The 25,641-nt window shown below is 33.9% G+C and overlaps 1 protein-coding gene across 3 annotated transcripts in view; it reads left to right on the forward strand.

Annotated features, from left to right (window-relative positions):
• LOC118198697 (meckelin) overlaps positions 1 to 25,641 on the forward strand; it is a 107,673-nt gene that overhangs the window by 36,251 nt on the left and 45,781 nt on the right. For all 3 annotated transcript variants that reach the window (XM_085827371.1, XM_085827372.1, XM_085827373.1), the window contains 2 exons: positions 18,881 to 19,025; positions 19,120 to 19,228. In XM_085827371.1, coding sequence (XP_085683497.1) covers positions 18,881 to 19,025; positions 19,120 to 19,228 — 254 coding nt within the window. The remainder of the gene's footprint in view (positions 1 to 18,880; positions 19,026 to 19,119; positions 19,229 to 25,641) is intronic.

Below are 25,641 nucleotides of genomic sequence, written 5' to 3' on the forward strand. Positions count from 1 at the left end.
CACCTCATTTTAATACTAATTACAGAATTTCAACATCCGCTTACATAATAGACAAAATTACAGGAAACATTACAAGTGTAACATTACCTTTGAATTTATATGAAAGTTTCGATGATTTAACTTTAGCAGATCCTACATTTCATGAATCGGGAGAAATTGATATTTTGCTTGGAGTTAATGTATTCCTTACTTTAATCAATGGCGAGGTAATTAAAAGGGGCATCTTCCATTTGCATGTTGTTCTAAGTTAGAATGGGTAATTGCTGGAACTACACATTTTGAATTCCCAAACCGTAAGCAGGTTTCAGTCAATACGCTAAACGAAAACATGGAGGAATTAGTTAAATCATTTTGGGATTTGGAACAAATTCCCACATCGAAACCTTTAACTAAAGAGGAAAGATTGTGTGAAAATCTTTTCGTGGAAAATCACGTACGTAGTGAAAATGGTCGTTACTCAGTAAAATTGCCATTCAAGCCTAAAAGAAATGAGTTGGATAATTCCAGACTAACAGCCTTATTACGTATTTCCAGCGTCATTCTGACTAGAGGGCGCTGCGTTCGTCCTAATAGTCAGTGGCAGGCAGGATACTAAAGGTGTAAGACGTGGAAGGCAGAGATGCCTAATAATGTATCTCTAATTGATTGAAATTTTCGTATATTTTCATGTAAATAAATGTTGTTATTGTTAACAAAACCTCTTATTATCTCTTGGATGCACCTTTAGTCTCACAGAACCATTAGATGCAAAATTGGTGCATCTTGTCCGCGAATGTGGAATACCGGAAGTAACTAGTCATCATTACTGGATTATAGTTTTGAGAAGTTTGGATACTTTACGCACGCTTTTAGATACGTAACATTGCATACTGGACTGTGGAGGTAAGACCTTTTGAACTCACATATTCGGAGTTAATATGGATAAGCTTTCGAAAATAATTGAAAAAAGAAGTAACGTTCGCGCTAGTGTTACTAAACTAGTTAAAAGAGTGCAGAAGCTTGATGAAGCCGTCGAAGACGTAAGTTCATTATCAGAACTACTGGAACTATTAGAAACGAAAGAGCAGATCTTGAAAAGCCATGATTTAGAGGTGGAAGCACTCATAGACGATCCGGAAAACTTTAAAGGTGAATTAAAAGCTTCGGAAGAATACGAGGACAAAATATTGTTAGCTAAGATTAAACTAAAAAGCAAAATTAAAGAATTAGCAGCAGAAAATGTTCAGCGGACTTCTTCAGTTCTTAACACATCTAGTGTTTCGGAAAACACTGTTACGGCTTTAAAATTACCAAAGTTAGAAATTTCGCAATTCTATGGTGATTCTGGCAAATTTATGGAATTCTTAAACTGTTTTGATAGCGCAATCGGTTCAAACAATTCACTTACGAAAATTGAAAAATTCCAATATTTAAAATCTCTTTTTTCTGGTCCTGCATATAACGTAGTTGCGGGTTTTGAATTGAATGAGAAAAACTATGACTCATGTCTTGAGCTTTTGAAACAAAGATATGGTAGAACTGATTCTATTATAAATTCTTACATGACTAAATTATTAAGCTTAGAACCCGTGAGAAGTTCGTCTAATGTTAAGGGTTTGCGTAAATTATATGATGAAATAGAAGTTAATATAAGAAATTTGCGTTCATTAAATGTAACGGAGGGTTCATATGGGCATTTATTGAATCCAATATTATTGAAGTTGCTACCACAAGATTTGGTGTTAGATTTTCACCGGAAACGAAACAAGGAAGTGAATTGTGAGGTTTCGGAAATTATTACGTTTTTGAGGAATGAAGTCGAATCTAGGGAAATTGCCGAAACTGTGATGAGCCCCCTAAAAAGTTACGAAGCAAAACGATCCTTTTCCCAAAATTATCAAAGTGGTCAAACTTATCAGAAAAACTATTCAAAGCCTAAAAATATATCAACCGCTTCAGCGTTAAATGCACAAATAAAAAATGTTTGTTTATTCTGTGACAGTCATCACGATTCCGTAAGTTGTAAAAAATTGGATGTAGAACAAAAAATAAATAAGCTTAGGACTGAAGCTAGATGCTGGTGTTGTTTCCAGAAATATCACAGGTCTCGCGTATGCAGGGCAAAAATATCGTGTAAAAATTGTTTAAGTAATTTTCATCATGAGTCAGTGTGTAGAAAAAATAAACCCGTTAATGTTACTTTGAAAGGTTGTGAGAAGCAAGTGGAAAGCGAAACTGTTTTGAATGACTCACAATCTAAATCTAATAAAAGCGCCGAGAATATTTCTGTGTCTCATAGCAATATATGTACCAAAAATAAGCCCTTTTTACAAACATGTACAGTTTTAGCCTGTTCGGATAAAAATTCTGTCTTAACTAATGTCATTTTAGACAATGGTAGTCATCGAAGTTTTATTTCATCTCAATTAGTTAAAGAATTAAAATTACAGCCAATACGCTATGAAAGAATAGCTATTTTTGCTTTCGGAGACAAAATAGCACGTGAGAAGGAATATGGTATCGTTTCATTGACGTTGCTCAATAGGGATCAAAGTTCGAAATCGTACGAGTTAGAAGCTGTCATAACGGATTATATATCTAATTTGTCCTTGAAAATTCCTGATGTATCTATTCGCAATGCGTTGAAGGAAAGAGGTTTACCTTTGGCTGATTCATTTTCTGGTGACTGCCAGACGGAAATACTTATCCGATGGGATTCATTTTGGGATGTTGTTTATGACCAGAGAGTAAAGTTAAATGAAAACATTACTGCGATAAATTCTTAATTCTTGTTTCGGTTGGTTACTAGCAGGAGTGAAAGGAAGTAATAAATTGACTAATAATTATGAAAATGTATGTTTAGTCATGGACTCTTCTTCCATTTTGTGCGATTTGAAAAAATTTTGGGAAATAGAAGAATTTCAGTCAGACAAACAAAACTTTTCTGAATGGGACAATCAATTGATTGAAAAATTTGAAAATTCTTTGGAATTTAATGGGGAAAGGTATGTTTGTAGATTGATGTGGAAGGAAAACTTGGGACCTGCAGTTGGGTTGAATTCTAATTATGAGGTTGCGAAAAGGCGTTTTGATTCGTTAAAGCACAAACTAAATAAAAATCAAGAAATTTATGACCAGTATAAACAAATTATATCGGATCAGTTAGAATGTCAGATTCTGGGAAAATGTGTTAATGAAGATAAAAATTCAGGATATTATATGCCCCACAAAGCGGTAATTAGGGATGACAAGGAAACATATTATATGCCCCACAAAGCAGTAATTAGGGATGACAAGGAAACAACTCGAGTTAGAATTGTTTATGACTGTAGCAGTAAGGCTAATGAAAATAATAAATCTCTTAATGAGTCTCTAGAATCAGGAGTAAATCTTTATGCAAATTTATTGGACATAATTCTTAAATTTCGAGAATATCAAGTTGCATTTTGCGGAGATTTAGAGAAAGCTTTTCTTATGATAGAGATTGCGGAGGAAGATAGAAAATACGTTAAATTTTTGTGGTTTTCCGAAGAGGTAGGTCATTCAACCGAAACTCTCCATTTAAATCGTCTCCCATTCGGTTTAACTACTTCGCCATTTTCCTTGGCTTGCGTTTTGAAATTTCACATAAAGAAATTTAAGGAACTTCATCCAAAATGTTATGACATGTTAAATTCTTTTCTTTATGTTGATGATCTCTGCTATGGAGCCAATACTGTTCAAGATGCTTATTATTTGACGTCTACGGCAATAGAGATATTAAAAGCAGCGGGATTTCATTTGAGGAAGTTAAAAACTAATTGTCCGGAATTGTATAAACTTTGGAATGAAAACGGATATGAGGAAAATACTGACTTCGGGCAAGGAACAGGTTTCTTGGGATTGAAGTGGGATCCGATTGAGGATAAAATTAAATTAGATTTAAGAGATGTTGGGGATTCCATTGATGCTAGAATCACCAAGCGTCACGTTTTGAGAGTTATTTCAAAGATATTTGATCCATGTGGACTGATCAGTCCCTTTGTAATCACTGTGAAAATTCTTCTGCAAGAGATGTGGGAACGTGGTCTACAGTGGGATGAAGATTTGCCAAGTGACCTACAAAATAAATGGAGAACCTGGTGTTCTGAACTTTGTGAACTTGAATCAGTATCTATTGAAAGAAGGTTTTTTGAAAGTGTAGAAATAAGTGAAGTTTCTCTTCATGTGTTTTGTGACGCCAATCCCAAGGCATATGGGGCTGTTGCGTTCCTAAGGTACGTGATTTACAATAGCCAAATCAAAGTGAGCTTTATAATGTCAAAAAGTAAAGTTGCTTCTTTAAAAACTTTGACTCTTGCAAGATTAGAGTTCATGGCAGCTCTCCTCGCTGCATGTTTAGGAAATTATTTACAAGGTCTATTTCCTAATTTCACGAAACAAATTTTCTTTTGGAGCGACTCTCAAATTGTCCTTCATTGGTTGAAAGGATCTTCTAAACATTGGAAACCATTTGTCGCCAACAGAGTAGCTCAAGTGCAGTCGCTGACTCTACCAGAGTGTTGGAACTATTGCAGTGGCTCCGACAATCCCGCAGACCTTACTACTAGAGGAGAATCGGCTAGGAGGATTCTTACAAGTTCTCTGTGGTGGTCAGGCCCTGTTTGGTTGTCTAAACCACTTTACTCGTGGCCTCTTCAAGAATTGCTACAACATTTTAATGACATCTGTGATGAACGCGTTGTAGTGAAAGAGCGACGGACTACACTGGTTAATTCCATGGTAACCAGTTCAGCTAATGGAAACTTACCTATGTCGTCGTTACTGGACGTTAATGACTTCAGCGAATTAAGTAGATTACTGCGTGTTACTGCTTGGATTAAAAGGTTTGTGCACAATTCTAAACCTAATTCTACAAAATTAAATGGACCTATATGTGCTCCAGAACTCGAGCAAGCTTTGCGTTTTTGGATCAAAGCTACTCAATTCAAGCATTATAGTACAGAAGTTACCCAACTTCTTTCTAAAGGAACTATCGATAAGAGTTCACGCATATTTAATTTGAATCCTGAACTTGATGATAATAACTTACTTTGTTTAAAGGGACGTCTACAGTTTTCATGTAACGATATGCGAGCTAAACATCCTTGGCTTCTTCCATCTAATGATAAATTTGTTGAACTACTTATCTGTGATTCTCATACTAAAATGTGCCATTTAGGTGTTGATGCAACTTTAACACATTTACGAGAACAATTCTGGATTGTTAAAGGTCGTCAATTTGTGAAAAAAGTGTTAAATAACTGTCTGATTTGTAGACGATTCAGAGTGAAATCTGGAATGCAGGTGGTTGCCCCTTTACCGCCTGATAGAATTCAAGAGCATCCACCATTTGATGTATGCGGTGTGGATTTTGCCGGACCATTTTTTGTTCGTGATTTTAATTCAAAGTGTTATTTACTTATATTTAGCTGTGCAGTGACAAGAGCTATCCACTTAGAAGTAGTTCTTAACATAACTGCTGATTCCTTTTTGTTAGGATTCCGACGATTTGTTTCTCGTCGAGGATTATGTTCCACTATATATTCTGATAATGCCAAAGCTTTTAAAAAAGCAAATAGTGAATTGAAAAAAATGGTGGAATCAGATAGATAATGATCAAGTTAAAAATTTATTTGCTTCTAAAGGTATAGTTTGGAATTTTATAGTTGAAAAAAGTCCATGGTGGGGAGGTTTCTGGGAGAGACAGATACGGACGGTTAAAACCTGCTTAAAGAAAATTGTTGGATGATCCTCTCTCTCTTTGAAGGAATTGGAAACTGTTTTTTCGGAAATTGAAGCTCTGGTTAATTCCAGGCCTATCACGTATCTGTACAACGAACCCTCAGAACCCTCTCTACTCACCCCATCTCATTTTCTTATTGGTAAATGGTTGGTGTCTTTACCTGTAATAAAACATAAAAATGAAAATTTAAATGTTAATAGGAATTCTTTGGTAAAGAAATATAAATATCAGCAAACACTTTTGAATCACTTCTGGAACAGGTGGAGAAAGGAATATTTACTTAATCTAAGATCAGCTTATATTTCTCCACAACCAGGTAAAATAGTTTCATTTAAAGTGAATGATATTGTTTTGATTAATGATGAGCGTTATCCCAGAAATATGTGGATGATGGGAAAAATTTTAGAGCTATATCCAGGAAGAGATGGAAAAGTTCGTTCTCTTCTTATTCAGACTCCTAAAGGACAAATAAAACGCTCAGTACAACTTGTGTATAATTTGGAAATTAATCCTTAATTGTGTTAGTTTAATTGAGTTGCAACCTGTTAATGTTCTATCTGTGTATTAATGATAGTTTAATTGTGCTTATATTTTAATGCTTGATATTTGAGCAATTTTCTTTGGAAGTTAAAAGTGTAATTGGTTTTTGTATGTTAAGTCACTGAATAATTTTGAAGCTTTGTATTTGATATAATATGGCACTTATATTTTTATTCTTGTAATTTTAAATGGTTCCTGAATGTAAATTTAGTTAAAATTCAATGGTAAGTGAACTCAAGTGAGTTCAGGTGGGGAGTATTACGTATTTCCAGCGTCATTCTGACTAGAGGGCGCTGCGTTCGTCCTAATAGTCAGTGGCAGGCAGGATACTAAAGGTGTAAGACGTGGAAGGCAGAGATGCCTAATAATATATCTCTAATTGATTGAAATTTTCGTATATTTTCATGTAAATAAATGTTGTTATTGTTAACAAAACCTCTTATTATCTCTTGGATGCACCTTTAGTCTCACAGAACCATTAGATGCAAAAAGCCTTTTGCAACTTTTTTAGTCTAGAACAAAAATTAATAAAAACTCTTGAAGTATATCAACAGTATAAAGACTTCATGTCCGAATATTTATCACTTGGACACATGGAAGAATTATCCGATGATAATTTAGATAAAGTAAATTTTCATTATTATATACCTCATCATCATGTGCTAAAAGAATCCAGTCTTACCACAAAACTACGCGTCATTTTCAATGCTAGTGCCAAAACTACATCAGGGATATCACTTAATGACACGCTAATGAATGGTCCCAAGGTGCAAGACGACTTATTTACTATTCTTTTGAGGTTTAGATGCTATCCCATAGCCATTACTAGCGACTTATTGAAAATGTATCGACAAGTTCAAATTCATGATGAAGATCGCGATTTCCAAAAAATATTTTGGAGAGATGATCCATCGAAGCCAATTAAAACTTACAGGTTGTGCACAGTTAATGTATGGCACTACTTCCGCTTCATATCTGGCTACTCGCATACTCAAACAACTAACAATTGACGAAGGAACTAAATTCTCAAAGGCAGCTGAAGTAATATTACACAATTGTTATATTGATGATGTCGTATTTGGTTCAGACGCAGTAGAGTTAATTTCACAACTGAGTGAACTTTTACAAAAAGGTGGCTTTCAATTGCATAAATGGTGTACAAATGATCGCTCGATTTTGGAAACTGCTTTGAGTGCTCGGAACTCAAATTATTCATGTACAGTAGTTGATACTAAATCAATAAAATTATTGGGTTTGGAATGGTATCCAGTGCAAGACGAGTTTACTTGTCACTTTGGAAATCTCGAAAACAGAGAGTGTTCTACTAAAAGAATAATTTTATCTTCTATTTTGAAAATCTTTGATCCACTTGGTTGGTTAGCACCTTTTATAGTTGCAGCAAAAATCTTGCTTCAAGACATATGGAAAGTACAAATCTCGTGGGATGATCCCTTGCCAGATGAAATCAATCAAAGATGGAAAATCTATTGTGAAGATATCGCAAATCTTGAATGCATTCATATTCCTAGGAGAGTATTATTGCCCAAATCTACAAATGTAGAACTTCATTGTTTCTGTGCCACATCTAAGAAAGCTAACGCCGCAGTGATTTATTTAAGATCTTCAAATAATTCTTCAGTTTTGGTGCAGCTACTAACATTAAAAACTCGCGTAGCTCCCCTGAAAGTAATCTCTATTCCTCATTTAGAACTCTGCTCTGCAGTTCTATTAGTGCATTTGGTTCAAGCTGTGCAGAATTCATTGCAAATTCATGTTGACGATATTTACGCTTGGAGTAATTCAATGATAGTTTTGTCCTGGATACAATCAAAACCAACATGCTGGCAAACCTTTGTAGCCAACCGCGTTTCAGAAATTCAATCAGTCTTACCTTCATCGCATTGGAATCTCATAAAAGGAAAGGAGAATCCAGCTGATTGCGCATCAAGAGGTCTTTTGCCTTCAGAGCTTTCTACTCATGACTTGTGGTGGACAGGTCCTCAGTGGCTTAATTCAAATAATATTCCGTTCTCTATCAACTTGCCATTTTCAGAAGAGTCTTTAAAGGAACAACGGAAAAATATTTCTTGTTCAATTGGAACAGTCGCTTCGCAAATTCCAGTCCTTAATGAAGTTTCATCATTCTTGAAACTTAAAAGAATCATCTCATGGTGTTTTCGGTTTGCGAATAATTCAGCTAAATCTACCGCAACAAGGATTAAGGGTTACCTTAAAACCGAAGAATTGCAATATGCTAGAAATGCAATTATTAGAGTAGTTCAAATGGATGAGTTTTTTAATGAATATAATCTTCTGAAAAGAATCAACCGTTAAACTCTGTTCCGTCTTTTTGGTAGATAGGTGGCGCTCTTGATGCGCGCCGATGAAAAATATATTACTTGATGCTTGAACATGAACAATGACGCATGTCATATTTATTTGATGCTTGATTATGTTTCATGGCCGCTATAGGCGGAAGTAATATAAGTAATATAAGTTTATCGTTAATAAATGTTATTTCTATGTTCTAAGAAATCTTGAAGTTTTGCTTTGAAATTCTAATGCTCTCCCAACCTTGACTCCTGAAACGAAACGATCTTTGAATTTATGACTCATGAAGAGAGACACACATACATTTTTCTGGTGTCTGAAACCCGCGACAAGGGGAATTACCTTTTGAAAGGTAAGAAATTTGATTTATTTGTTCTTGGTATCGATCTTTGAAAACGAAACATAATGGATGATTTAGCAAAAGAGAAAAAGAAACGTGCTATTGTACGTAGTAAAGTTACTACACTTCTAAACAAACTTGAGAAATTATTATCGGAAGAATTAAGTAAAGAACATCTAGAAGATTTAAATTCATCATATGAATTGTTAATTGAATACCATGAGAAACTTAAAACTCTTGACTCAAAGATCGATGCTCTCATAATTGATGAAAAAGAATATGATAACGAACTACTTGTATGTGAAGAATATGATGAAAAAATTATAACGTTTAAAGCTAAAATTGTTAGTAAAGAAAATTAACAGTAATGAAGTTGTTGAAAGAAGTATAATTACAACTAGTAATGGTATTAGTAGTACTCTGAATGGTAATAATGTTGTTACAAGTAGTGCTTCAGTAAAGTTACCTAAATTAAATATTGAAAAATTTGCTGGTGATCCCAGTAAATGGCTCGAATTCTTTAATTCGTATGATAATGCTATTCATTCTAATCCAAGTTTATCTAAAATAGATAAGTTTACATATTTGAAAAGTTTATTATCTGGTTCAGCATATAATTGTGTTTCTGGTTATGCTTTATCTGAAGAAAATTATGATCTATGTATTAAAAGTTTAGAAGAGAGGTTTGGTCGTAAAGATGTTATTATATCAAAATTCATGCAGATGTTGTTACAGTTAGAACCAGTTAAAAGTTCTTCAAATGTTTTTGGGTTAAGAAAGCTCTATGATCAGTTACAAATTTGCGTTAGAAATTTAAGTAGTTTAGATGTTACTAGCGGTTCATACGGACAGTTATTGAACCCAATAATTCTTAAATTGTTACCTGAAGATTTAGCTCTTGAATTCCATAGAAAAAGAACATCTAACCAAAATATAGAAGTAAGTGAATTAATAGAGTTCATTAAAATAGAAACTGAATGCCGAGAAGCAAGTATTTTGATTAATAGCTCAAAAGGTAATAAATACACAGGGGTTAATCCTAAACAAGGGTTAAAAAATTATAAAGTCAAATCACAAGCTTCTGCTTTTAACACATCGGTAAAAATGTTTTGCATATTCTGAAAATCAAACGAACATACATCTGCCGGATGTTTGAAATTTTCCGACGAACAAAAACGAAAGAAATTAAAACATGAAGGTCGCTGTTACAGATACCTTCTGAGATCACATTTGCGGTCGTTTTGTCATTCAAAAATACAACCATGCGAAAATTGTAACGACAAAAATCATAATAAACTTTTCTGCCGTTTGAAATCGAAAGAAATGGAAGATGTTAACTCCGCAGATACGCAAAATAAAACTTTAGTATCTACTTCCCACTGTAACACTCTAAAACCTGAAAATAGTGTGCTTTTACAGACATGTTCTGTTATTGCTCAAAGCAAAAATAAATCGAGAATCGTAAGATTATTAATTGATTCAGGTAGTGAACGAAACTTCATCACCCACAAGTTAGCGCGCGATTTAGAATTGCAAGTCATTAGAAAAGAATTTCTAACAATTTATTCGTTTGGAAATCAGCGCGGTAACTCGCAAGAATTTGATGTATATAGTCTAAAAATAAAAAATAAAAACGATGATCGCTGCCTTGTTGTAGAAGCTATAGGGATAGAATTAATATCATCAATAAACTTCCAGGCGCCATCAACATGTCAAAACATTAAAGAATTTATGACTAAAAAGGGCTTGGAACTTTCGGATACAAGTCCCGTTAATGAGAACATAAATATTCTGCTTGGCGCGGAGCATTTCTGGTATATACAAACAGGAAGTAATTCAATGATAAATGATGGTTTGTTTATAGTACCGACCATATTTGGATACACAGTGATGGGTAAAGTAAAAAATAATAATACTCGAATTAATGCGTTGTTTTTATCTGCCGTTGAAGGAAACACATTTGATTTGCAGTCATTTTGGAAATTGGATTCGATAGGAATTGAAAATGAAAACAAAACATTTTCGGAAACTGATTTGGATACTATTAAGCATTTTAACGACAGTTTAAAATTTAATAACGGCAGGTACGAAACAAAACTCTTTTGGAAGGACAATAAATCACAACTCGCTGATAATTTTTTCGTTGCTAAACAACGATTTCTAGGACTAAAGCATAAATTAAAGGGAAATGATTTCCTATATAATGAATATGATAATATAATTAGAGAACAAGTTGAAAGGGGGATTGTTGAACAATGTAAGTTTGTTGAAAATGAAGCTAACTGTTATTATATGCCTCATAGGCCCGTTATACGTGAAGGAAAAGTAACAACAAGAATAAGAATAGTTTATGATGCCTCTTCTAAGTCTGAAGGAGCTAAATCGTTAAATGAATGTTTGATATCAGGCCCTAATTTAAATCCTAACTTGTTGGATATAATTTTAAAATTTCGCGTACATAAAGTTGCATTTTGTGCAGACATAGAGAAGGCTTTTCACCAAATTCAAATTGATAGTGAAGATAGAAATTTTTTAAGGTTCTTATGGTTTGATCATTCTTACGATGATAGTGACAATAGTTTAGGCTTTAAGGTTTTCCGAATGTGCCGAGTGCCGTTTGGAATGACAACAAGTCCGTTTATTTTGTCCGCCACTATCAAACATCATATTAAGGGTTATGAAAAGAAACATAGCAAAGCTGTTGACATTCTAAATAAGTCCTTATATGTTGATGACCTTATCCATGGAGCAGACTCCGTTGAAGAAGTTTTCTCATTATCAACTGATGCAGTTAAAATTCTTCAAGACGCTGGTATGAACTTAAGAAAATTTGAATCAAATTCCGTATCTTTAAAAAATCATTGGCAAGATATTGGTTTAATTAATAAGGAAGATAATTTGGATAAGAAAACGTTAAAGGTGCTGGGAATAATTTGGGATTTGGATGAGGATACATTGAAATTAGATGTACAAGAACTTTTACAACCAGTTGACTGGAAACACGTTACAAAGCGAAAGGTATTACAGATTGTGGCAAAAATTTATGACCCAGTTGGATTCATTGCACCCTTTGTTATCAGAATAAAATTCTTATTACAAGAGTTATGGGAATTGGGTATTGATTGGGACACAATTTTGCCCAGTTACTTGAGTGAAAAATTTAAAACTTGGTACTTTGAAATTGAAGTTATTCTCAACTTGTGTATTCCTAGAAAATACAAATTAAATGATGAATGTGTAAATTTCGATAAAATAGAGCTTTTTGTCTTTTGTGACGCCAGCCTCAAGGGATATGGAGCTGTTGCATATTTTCGTTATCCTGATTCTTGCTGTACGTCTTTCAAAGAGCCGTGTATCCCCACTTAAAAAATTAACCTTGCCTCGTTTAGAACTTATGGGAGCCATTATTGCCGCAAGAATAGTTAAATATTTAAGGAAATTATTTAATATCCAAGAAGATAATGTATTTTGTTTTAGTGACTCTAAAATTGTTCTTCACTGGATCAGGGGTACCGCTGATAAATGGAAACCCTTTGTTGCTAATCGTGTACGGGAAATACAAGATGTTGTATCACCTTCGCAATGGAAATACTGTAAGGGAAATGACAATCCGGCTGACATAGTTTCACGTGGATTAAGAGCTTCTGATCTAGTGGAAAATAAACTTTGGTTCAATGGACCAGTGTGGTTAAAAGAGAAAAATGTACCTTCATCATCTTTTGATCCTTTGATTGAGCCTATGGTGGAAGAGGTACAGGTAGAACAGCGTCAAACTACTGTATGTTCTGTTGTTAGCCAAGAGGCTGAATTTGAATTGACATCCAGGTTTTCATCCTGGAAAAAATTGAAACGCGTAACTGCATGGTGTTTAAGATTCTGCCACAATATTAAACCTACATCTTTAAAACTCAAGGGTTTTTTAACAGTTCAAGAATTGGATAAGGCAAGCAATTTGATTTTTAAAATCATACAAAATTCCGAATTTAGAGAAGAAATTAGACTTTTGAAAGCAGGGAAGAAATTGAATCTCAGCAGTAAAATCCTGAAATTAAATCCTTTTCTTGATAGAGAAGAAATCCTTAGAGTCGGTGGTAGACTCTGTAACTCGAATCTTTCAGAAAACACAAAGTATCCAATCATTCTTCCCAAAAGTCACCAAGTTACTGAATTGATAGTCAAACACTTTCACGAAGTGAACCTTCACGGAGGAGCCACATTAACATTATCTGCTCTGCGACAGAAATATTGGATCGTTAATGGCCGAGAAATTGTAAGAAAAATAATTTGGAAATGTATAAAATGTTTTAAAAATCGAACAAGCACATCCAGTCAGATAATGGGCGACCTAACTGCTTCTCGCGTATTGCCGGATAGAACATTCTCGAATACAGGACTAGATTTTGCAGGCCCCTTTTTAATTAAAGCTAGGAAAGGAAGAGGAGGAACGAGATATAAATGTTACGTTTGCCTTTACATATGTTTCACCACAAAGGCCATTCACCTAGAAGTGGTCAGTGATCTAACAACTGAAGCATTCCTAGCATCTCTGAAAAGATTTGTGTCACGCAGAGGAAAACCCAAGAAAATCTTTTCCGATAGAGGAACCAACTTTGTTGGGGCTGATCGAGAATTAAGAAGATACATAGCTACACTTTCCTCTGACGAAGCATTTCAAAACTACCTGAGCGGTGAAAATATTCAATGGATCTTCAATCCTCCTGCTGCCCCTCACTTTGGAGGCCTTTGGGAGGCTGGAGTGAAACAAATGAAGATTCACTTAAAGCGGACTATTGGTACCCAGGTTCTGACATACGAAGAATTTCACACCTTAATTACACAGATCGAGGCGTGTTTGAATTCAAGGCCAATAGTTTCCATCTCATCTGACCCTGAAGATTTTAATCCTTTAACACCTGGACATTTCCTAATTGGGACTACATTAACAGCAATTCCTGAACCTGATCTTACAAATAATAAGCTAACCCCTGCTGAAAGATGGAAATTGACACAGCAAATTTTCCAGAGCTTTTGGAAACGTTGGTCTAGAGATTATCTTTCACAATTACAAGGGCGTACCAAATGGTTGAGGGATAAACCAAATTTAGCCCTCAATGACTTAGTCTTGATAAAGGACGAAAATTTGCCTCCATTAAAGTGGCGACTTGGACGAGTAATTGAACTATATCCTGGTGCTGATGGAAAAGTTCGTGTTGTGAAACTAAAAACTTTATTGGGCGAAATGAAGCGTCCTATACATAAACTTTCCCGCTTACCATTGAGTGAATAAGACTCTAAAAAAAAAAAAACCCATTAATTGCATATTCATAATTTGTGTCTTTATTATTATTATTAATTCAATTATGTTTCAGATTCATAGAATGGACCACAATTGTGGATTATGGTAATTTAACAGTTTCATTATATTGTTTTCCTTCTAGAGATTGTAAGTATGTTTTATTTGTAAAATTTTGTTCTAAATTTAATGTTGTTATTCAATTTAAATTTGTCATTATGCATTTTTATTTTATATGATATACTGTTGAACTTTTGGAAAACTTGTTTGAATCTAAAATTGAAGATTTTTATAATAATGTTGTAATGAACCAATGTTCATCGGGGCGGAGTATGTTCCGTCTTTTTGGTAGATAGGTGGCGCTCTTGATGCGCGCCGATGAAAAATATATTACTTGATGCTTGAACATGAACAATGATGCATGTCATATTTATTTGATGCTTGATTATGTTTCATGGCCGCTATAGGCGGAAGTAATATAAGTAATATAAGTTTATCGTTAATAAATGTTATTTCTATGTTCTAAGAAATCTTGAAGTTTTGCTTTGAAATTCTAATGCTCTCCCAACCTTGACTCCTGAAACGAAACGATCTTTGAATTTATGACTCATGAAGAGAGACACACATACAAACTCAAATAGTAAGATCCTTTCTTTGAACCCCTTTATCGATAAGAATGGACTTATACGTGTTGGAGGAAGATTAAGACAATCCAACATCGCGCAAGACAGAAAATATCCTATTTTGTTGCCCAAGAAATATCACATAACACAGATTATAGTGAATCATTTGCATGAATCCCATCTTCATGCTGGCCCCCTGCTATTGCTATCAGTAATTAGAAGAGAATATTGGATAATCCACGCTAGGTCAGTTGTAAGACAAGAGATTTGGAAATGTGTGAAATGTCATCGCGTACAAGCTAAAACATTTACCCAGATAATGTCTGATTTACTATCACCTAGAGTCGTTCCGTCAAAGGTTTTCTCCAAAGTTGGAATTGACTACGCCGGGCCATTTTAAGTGAAGCCCAGGCAAGGTCGAGGAGTAAAACCAATGAAATGCTACATTTGTGTATTCGTGTGTTTTACTACAAGAGCTATACATATTGAATTAGTAGGTAATCTTACATCAGAATCATTTATTGCCACTTTAAAGAGCTTTGTATCTCGAAGAGGAAAACCAATAGAAGGGCATAGCGATTGTAGCACAAATTTTATTGCTGCAGATAAGGGATTGAAAAGAGTAATAAACTCCTTGAATGAAAATGAATTGGTTAATAAATATTGCTCTACTGAAGGTATTAAGTGGATATTTAATCCTCCCGCAGCACCACATTTTGGAGGATTATGGGAAGCTGCAGTCAAATCTACAAAGTTACATCTCAAGCAAACCATAGGTGAACAACTTCTAACGCAAGAAGAATTTACTAGCTCAAATTGAAGCTTGTTTAAATTCGCGACCTTTGTGTCCACTGTCTGAAGATCCATCAGAATTTTCTGCACTTACGGCAGGCCATTTTTTAATTGGTACCCCGCTAACTGCCTTACCAGCAGAAAGTTTACACATCAAAAAATTCCTATATTGCAACGTTGGAAGCTTTTTGAGAAAATGTTTCAAAGCTTTTGGAAAAGATGGGTCCAAGGAATACATTTCTAATTTGCAACGACGTTCAAAATGGTTGAAAGTGCAATCTAATTTAAAGGTTAATGATTTAGTTATCATAAAGGAAGACAATTTATCCCCGCTACGATGGAAATTAGGAAGAGTGCTGGAGGTTTTTCCTAGCTCAGATAATATTGTGCGTATCGTGAAGATCACAACTGCTAATGGAGTTTTCAAAATGCCAATTCACAAACTTAGTGTTTTGCCTATCAATGATTAAGTTTTTTTCCCTAAAGCATTATAACATTGTAATTTGCTTTAACTATAATTAAGTTCCTGAATTGTATCAAGGCTTCTGTGCATCTGTTTTGAGAACAATTTAGTTTCATTGCATAATTTCATATTTTGTTTTCTTGTGAATATTTTAATGATACATTTTTGCGTAATGTAATATTGTTATGATAATTTCATTTTGTAAAAGCTATTTAGTTTGAAACGATGTTTCAACGCCGGGTGGAATGTTTCGGCCACCAGAGCTCTCTGCCTGTCTGTGAGATATTATTTCACAATGCGCAGATTATATGCGTAGCTCTCATTTTGTTCTTGCACTCTTAAAACCGCTAATTGTAACTCTGTCGTTTTACTTTGTGCTGTGTTGTGTTCAAAAGTTCAAACTCCCGAATAAAGGTTAATTTACAGTCCACTCGCATTAATGTATTCTTAGGTTTATTAATTTAAAGTTAAGATACCGCTACGCTACAATATATAATATATATATTTTAAATTAAAAGAGGAATATAAGGAAATAAAATACTTAGCCATTTAAAACATGTGTAGGTTTTTGATTTTCATGTTAACAACAACATAATTTTCGTGTATTTAATAATGAAAACTTTAATTTTAAATATAATAATTGGTATGTTAAAATAATTGAGACATTTTATGTAGGTAAAACATTCAAGATATGAAAGAGATTTGGTGTGCATCAAATGTGTGTGAGTGAGTGTATTTAAAAGTGAATTATGTGTAATTAAAAGTTGTTGCAAATTGTATAAATTCAGTTTTAGAAAAAATACATGCTGCAGAAGATCACATGACAGTATTTGTCGTAATATTAAATTAGTTACTTGATTTTAAAAATAACAATGAAGTAAACATATTTTTCATGAAGGTTTTTGTGTTCTATGACCAAACATATAATGTAGCAAATCAGGATAAGGGAGTGTTTTTTTTTTTAAAAAAAAAAACTTTATTTTATAAGCAATATAAAAATACTCGGTATTTTTAGTTCTTCCAATAACTAAATTGAGTACATTCTTTTCCTGTCATTATATTTTGCAGTGAGGGCATAAAATACAGATGTATACCAGTAAACAAATTATGATGTTTTACTTGAATTTAATGTCCTCAAGCACATGCTGCTCTAACATCTGATCAAAACATGGTCTTCAACAAAACCCTATCGTAAAAATATAATATGTATTGAAACATTTCCATTATACACATTATAATTCTTCACTGATATAACAGGGATTTAAATTATGGATGATACATATATGAAGTAACTAGTATTACAAAACAAGCTATTGACTATCATTAACTACTCCTGCCTGCCCATCATTAACAACTCACTTTCTGTAATTAATAAGTTGGTATGGAACACAATAATATATTCCTGAAATGTCAACAGCAGCATGGACATATTCTCCTGCTTGATATATATTACTGCAGTTCATGCTAGTTATCTGTACTGGTAATGTAATTGTACTGTGCTTTGTACTGCTTATATAATCTATACTGGCTCCAAAACCTTTGACAGTCTAGGTGATAAGTATATCTGGTGTTATGTATAATTTTAGTGTATTAACAAATCAAAGCAAAATATATCTTTTGTTTAGTTGTCTCTTGTGGAAACAACTTAGCAGCTAATAAAGGTTAAAGTTTTCACCCTTTGGGTGAAAGATATTACACCCGAAAGGGCATTTTTTAAATATTTTATGTGTTAACTTTATTTATTAAATATCATGTTCTTTGCACATAAACCATAAAATTCAATTCAACAGCAATATCACAAAATATTTGAAAAGAGCATATCTTGAGAATTTCCGATGCACAGTCTCGCGTGCTGGAGATAAAAATGTCCCCCCCGTACAGTGTTGCCATTTCTCGCTTTAAATTCATTGAGTTTTTTAATAAAAAAAATCATTAAATTTTTACAAAATATGAAATAGATAATAAAACAAATTTCAAATTTGGACTTGCAGATGCCCATACTCAAGTGGAGGAATATGTTATTCAAAATTTGATGTCTCTAGGTACCATTATTTTTTCACAGTACAAGATACATGCATGTATTCTTGCAGATCCTTTATTATTTAATTTCTTTAAATATAATGCAAGGCTCTAATATTTGGTGGCAACAATTTGACAAGTGAAATGCCATTTTATAGTGGACAACACAAAATGCTAAAACGAAATTAATAGCCCTTCCTAGTAAATTTTCCCTTTGGGCTTAAAAAGAAAAGGAAAAAAAAAAAAAAAAAAAAAAACTAGGAAATTTTGTTGTTAAATTAAAATACTTGTGCCAGCACTAATGTAAGAAGTTAATATTTATTATGCATATATCACTTTTTTTTTTTTTTTTTTTTTTTTTTTTTTTTCAGATTTATAGGACTTTAAATGAAGTTTAAAAATCTGTGACCTAAATGACTGCTTTTGTTAGCAATAGTTCAAGTTGATCTTATATGTAATAAAGAATAGAAAAAAAATATTTGTATATTAAATGTATTTATGAGGAATTTGTGAATCATAAAGATACGCATTAGCTATGTGTTAAAAAGAACTGTGAGATAATTATCATGAAATCATTTCAACTGTTTTAGTTTGGTATCATATGAAATTATAAGTTTAGGTAATTTTAAAGTGTAATATTTCAGCAAGCTGTACATCAGCTTAAAATCTCAGTTAACTTTGTGTGTGTGCTGTATATTTAAATATGGTTTTAATAAGGATCTTTTCCTCCCACAAGAATATGACAAATCGAAATGGTTCCTCGTCCGTCGTTTTTTCCTTACTGATCCTGTCAGTGGTATAGAAGAAGGAGCTAATCTAATAGGAAAATCTCATCAGCCTGTTGCAAAAGTATTCAGATATGCTGCTGATGTATCATTGAAGTACAGTATTTTTTAATTATATATTTTTTCTCTTTTATATATTTGTTATTTACTTACTAACATAACATGCTAAAATTCTTTTCTCTTTTCTTAGAATTACTTTAAGGCCAAATGGAAAGTCTGGAATGATTTATCCTCCTTTACTTACAATTTCCTATGCAGAAGCCACACCCGATGATTACATGAGAGATAAAAAAGTTAAAGTAAATATCATTTTTGCAATATTTATTCTGTTGTATTATCAGTTTTACACAATACATAATTAATAATTTATAGTATAATGTTGTATATGTTGGTAACATATGAGGAGATATGATAAATATATTGTCAAATGTATATAAAATCAATGGATTTCAACTCATTAATACTGGACATATATATCAAGGAATCATTTTTATACATAAAAGTGTTAAAATTATTTATAAATCAGAAATAATTTATATTTTAAGAAAATCATTTATAAATGTGTATTTTAGGGGCAATAGGTATTTTGAGAGTAGTTGCTGAAATAATTTTCATACTAAATAATTCATTCTTGCATGTTTATTTTGTCTCAAAATTGAAAAAATAAAAATTTAATAACTGCATTGTAATAATTACAAAAACTATATAGTATGATTTTTTTAAAATTAAAATTGATGTTCATGTCTCTAAATAACATAGTAGGGGTAATTTTTTATGTATTAAACATGATTTATCATTTTTTGTGATTTTTTGTGAGATCATCTGTATTTCTTATTAGTTATTGGGAAGAAAAATTTAAGTTACTTGATGGTTCATTATATCACATTTGACTGAGCGTCGCCTGGGATAACCACTGACCTGATTTTGTTGTATAAGCCTTACAGTGTTAATAGTCATTCTGGCAGAAGGAATTATTTCTTCTATATAAAAATATAAATATTACATGGGCATACAAGGCCTGTGTATTAGCATGAATATGTTAATTAATGACATTGTCTTGTACAAGTTACATGAGATAGTTAGATATAATCATGAGTTATGTGCACATTTAAACATAATCTGATTTAATATTTTCAATACTTTTACTGAGATAATCAAATTAAACTTGTAATTCAGCTACACATTGACTGGGTTTTCTATGTCCTTTTTAACTGCTTTATAGCATTATTTTTAACAAGTACATGCAAAATGGAGGGCAATCAGCTTATAATAGTTTTTGCTCTTACAGTCCAGTTGCTATTCTACAGGGTGAGCTATTTTTCTAATGTTGATTTTCAGTTGTTGTAGTACTATCTAATTTAAACTGGGTAAGGAGTTACTTAACTCAATTTTCTGGTACCTAAGCTGATTTGCATGGAATAGTTGCAGTACCTATCAAGGGAGTAACTTTGTTACTGTTCAGTTATTTATATGTTACTGTAAGAGATAACGACACTAATCTGCTGCTGTGTTATATGTGAATTGTCAGTTCAATGTACCTCACTTTTGTAAGGCCTCTCCCCACCACTTTGATTTGCTATTGAAATTAAGCTGCGGAAATCCAATTCTGAAGGGGGGTGAATTTCTTTATACCTTGATGAGTATAACCTGATCCTCCTCTATCTTAGTTTTCACCTGCTTGTTGCCGGAGTTATTCTCTGCCCATTGCAGCCAGTATTCACTGCTTCATGTTTTTAATGCAATGTATTGGTGTGTGGGCAGTTGTAGAGATAGTGATCTGCTGTACCTACTGCCCCACATTAGCATAGTTCACAATCTTGTTTGCCAACTCCTTTAAGATAATGTGGGAAGGGACCATGGCCAGTGTAGAAGTGATTTTGTGCGTTGCTGTATGTTTTAATTGAGCATGAAATTTTTGGAACTTGTAGGTTTTCCTCCCTGTGCTTTCACATTCCCATCTTTTCTGCCATTCTTGTACAAGGCTACTGAGCATAATTTGGTTGATCTTTACATTATGGTAACTTGGTGATTTTTTGGCGAAAATTTGCCGACCAACTCTCCTACAGCAACCCTCCATTTTTTTTCCCCCGCCGCCATTTTGTCTTCACGAAGTAAAGACATGTTTCTTTTCTTTTTATCTCCTGAACACTTCTTCCAACAATCTACTAGCCGAATTACACTTATGCTAGAAATTTTATCAAACAAAACTGCTTAATCATGACAAATATTCACTGCAAAATTAGGAAAAACTGCACAATACCATTCTCCTTACGCATTTTTCAAAATAACACATACACATAAACCATGTACACGCCGACTTATTTTTACTTAAAAAAACATCCCAGAATTGCACAAAAATGGCATTACGCACACTCTTCACTATATCCATGTACACTGCTTTTTTCTCATAAATTAAAAAAATTTCGCGAAAATACATGACAATTTTCTCAATCTTTAAACCCGGTAGAAAGAACATATATGAAATTACATGATCGCGAAAAAGTATTTACCCTTTACAAATATCAACATTTCCACATATAAAACAAAATAGAATATCCAAAAACTTTTACCTCTAAATCATCTATTACATTAAACACGTCACCAATGAATTCATACCTCAAGCTTTACAAATACTTAATATCAAATATTTAAATTATTTCCATGCACGTTTATTTCAACTTAAACGTATACCAAATTCCTACAAACATAAAATTCACAAAATAACTATCATTTCATTAAAATATAATTAAATTCAAAAACACTTCTTAAAATATAAATGAGCACATACATTAAATTAATAAAAATTACCTTACAATCCTAATTACTTTAAACTAAATCATTGCTAATAACAATTTTCCCAATAATACCAAATTCCTTTCCACCTTACATTTACAACAAAGCATAAAAATAATATCCTCAAATAATTAAAAATACTAACTTACCTAATCTTCTTCAGAATCTTGATTACGTGGCGGATACACTTTTCTTACTTCTGTTTCAGAATCTTTAAAATCATACTTATCTTTCAAAGCAAGATACCAGGTAAAATAAATAACATAATAAAACATCTTTATTTCTCTCTCGCACAACCTTAAAAAACATTTATTACTATCCTTTTCAATACCACTAAATACCCATTTCGAATTCACTTTAGTTACGGCCATGGGATCAAAAAATTCACAAACACTATTTCACACAACACAGAATAAAGCCAAATACAAAATTGCCAGATTTTTTCTCGATTAAAGAACAGTAATTCGACCATTAATATCACATAACATATCCCATGATCTCTCATTTCCCTCACACAAAATAATGCATAATCAGAACTGAATACTACTCACATTCTGAACAAAGTCTAACTAACCTAATCTTCTTCCGAATCTTCCTTACATGGTGGATACACTTTTATTATGGATTGAATAAAATTACTGAACGATTTTTTTTCCGAATTTGATAAAAAAAAATTTTCTTTATCACATCTACAATTCACTTTAGACAGCGCCATACAATCCCAAAATTATTCAACCCTACTTCACACAACACACAATGAAGCTTAATACAAAATAATACACATCCACAGATACTTGTCCAAATTCCCCCCTTTTCCGATTAAAGAACCGTAATTCGTCCATTAATATCACATGACATATCCCATGCTCTCTCATTTCCCCCACACAAAATAATGCGTAATCTTAACTGAGTACTGCTCACATTATTACCAAAGTCCCAGGTAGTAACCTTTATCGCCTCCAAAATGTCGCCAAACTACCAGTTACTATATTGTAAAGATCAACCCATAATTTTTTTTAAATAAGACTGTGGCACACTTATTGGATTTTCCAGTCTACAGGAGTCATTGACTGCAGATTTTGCAAGCAAGTCCGCCGCTTCGTTGCCAGTAATACCCACATGAGGCTGGAACCCAGATCAGTCATCTGGTGGGATCCTTAGGAGAATTTTTTGTATATACCTTGCACTAAAGGACTCTTCCTCAGATGGCCTCCAAACTTGAGGCAGAGTTTGGACTCCAAACTGGCTGCTTTTAATGGTAGACGTTCCATCTGAAGACGGTACTTTTGCCATCCAATCTCTTTTCCAACTTTTTACCACTTCTCCTCCTTGGAGTACACAGTAGGTGCAGCTTGTGCCCTTCTCTGTCTTTGAACCAACTGTATGCTGGCTAGTGCTTACTCATCTGGCGGGGTGTGTTGCAGGTGTACTGTTTGTGATAAGTCTGCATCTGCAGGGTGTCCAAGCATGATCAGCTTGCACTTCTCATAGTCTGTATGGTAGAATGTCTTTTGCCACAGAGAGACGATATCTTCCAGGTGCAACATCCTTACTATCTGTCTCCATTAGAAGGTCCAGTGGAGGGATACCTGCCAGCATTTGAGCTGCCGCAGTTGGGGATGTAACCTTTTGCATATTATCAATAGTTGCATTCTTTGGATCGTGAGAAGCTGCCTCCTCATATTGGCAGTGAGCTTCCTTCCCCATATAATATGATCCTTTCTGAGATTGTTCTGTACCAGCTTTTGAGCATAGTGCTTGGAGTACCCCAATGAGGTCCTGTTGTTCTAACCATGGAATTGTTAAGCTGCTTAGATTATTTAATGTGTGGTACCCAGGAAAACCTGTTGTTAATTATAATACCTAGGTATTTAAGGTCTGTGACTCCTTTTATAGAAACTCCATTTAGCTTAATGCTTGAATTCCGATTTTGCACTCCATGCCTACATATAAGCAGTTGTGTAGTTTTATCTGCTGAGATATTCAATTTGTGCTCATTTGCCCAGCTTTTAAAAGTATTGATCACATTTTGTGCCTTTAGTCTAATGTCCGTGCTACCATAAATGACCAATAAAAAATCATTCACGTATGCTTAAATACCTACTCCTTGCTGTTAGTCATAGAGTGCGAAGGCTGTGTTCCTTACAAGAAGTGTAGGTCCCAAGCAGGAACCCTGGGGACAACCTCTTTCATGCTTGACTTTGAGTATTTCATTGTGTATTGTAACCTATATCCAACGATCCTGCAAGTAGCTGTGTATAAGGTTCAGGATTTCTTATGGGCATTTGATGGTGTCTAGGCATTCGACTATGTATGGCCACTATAATGAGCTGATTGCCCCTTTGATGTCCAATGATATAACAAGCGTGTTCAAATTGTTGTCATTGTTCTGCTTTGTGTTATCTAGTAGTTGTTGTAAAATATTGTCTGTGAACTTTCCTGTGCAGAAGCCATATTGTTTTTCATTTACAGTCTTGTTCTTGTACATGTGGAAATTAAAGTGGTGTAGAATTACTTTTTCTAAAATTTGGCTGACTGAATGCCAGGTCTGACAGGTCTTTGCCCTGCTTGTGAAAAAGCGCAATTTCGGCTAGTTTCATGCTTCTAGGGAATTGTCCCAGTCTCCAGCAGGCTGTGCATAGTTTTCGAAACAACTGTGGGAATTCTTTATGAATTTCTTTAAAAATGGTATTATCTGTACCATTGGAACCTGGTACTTTTTTGTCTGCTAGGGCTTTGATGATATGTACTTCATGGTCTGTAGGAAGAGTAATATCTCTGTTCTGCTTTTTCTATTAAATTTTTGTTTTATTTCTGAGTGAGTTACTAAATCATTTTCCATCTTGTCTTTAGCAAAGATTGTTTCTAGGATGGTGTTTAGAGCTTCTGTTTTGCTTTTTGCATTCTGTTTTACTTTAGCAGTAACTTGTAGGGGTTGAAAAACCTTATTTGTGGCTATTTTCTGTAATGTACCATAGGTGCTTGCACGTTGTTACAGTGCCTACACCATGACTCTTGATTTGCAGCCTTGATTTGTTTTTTGTATTGAGCTAGTTTCTTCCTGTAACATACCAACTTTAATATTTCCCACTCTTTATCATTCTCCGCTTGCACCTGTCTTCTCAGGGCTCTTATTTTGCTTCTTCTTTCCTTGAGGTGGGTGCTTCACCATGATGTAAAAGTTTTCGGCTTTATTGTTTTAAGTTTGTAGGAAGCTCTTGCTGCCTGAGTCAATTTAGCTATGATGAAGTCATATGTAGTGTCTAGCTTCTCCGCAGTTTCGCAGATATCCAGTTGTTTCAAGATTTCGCTCACTCATGGCCTGAAGTAATATTTTAAAGTGTTGTGCCCTCTGTAGCAGATCTTGAATCACCTTTTTGCTAGGTATGTGAGTGTACTATTGATCTCATATTGTATTATATGATGGTCACTCAGAGAAGGTACGTCCATCATTTCCCAGTTGTTTATATACATGGACACTGATGATGAGACAAATGTGACATCTGGAAAGCCTTTTGCTCTTCCATTTTGAAATTTTGGTTGAGAGTCTTCTTTATTTATTACTGTTAGTCCGTGAGCTGTCCCATATTCTAACAATTTCTGCACTGTGCGATTTTCTGTCTGTGCTTCCCATAAAGGGCTGATGGCATGACCAGCCACCAGTCATTATGCTATTCTGATAAGACCAGTCACCAGCCACTATGGTATTCTGAAGTAAGGTTGGGTTTTATTCTGGTAGCAGACATTCAATTTGCATGCTTGGGAGCACGTAAACGCGAGTGATTGCTATTTTCATGTTGAAGGATTCAATCAAGATTGTTACTATGTAATTTATCATTTCCATAAGCAATGGATTTAGAGGGCTGTTATACAAAATGGCTGCCATTCTTGTACTGGAGGCATAGGATTTATACTTGTT

Source organism: Stegodyphus dumicola, chromosome 1, assembly GCF_044657685.1.
Source record: "Stegodyphus dumicola isolate Sdum_Otavi_A_Nest chromosome 1, ASM4465768v1".
Taxonomy (NCBI): Eukaryota; Metazoa; Arthropoda; class Arachnida; order Araneae; family Eresidae; genus Stegodyphus; species Stegodyphus dumicola.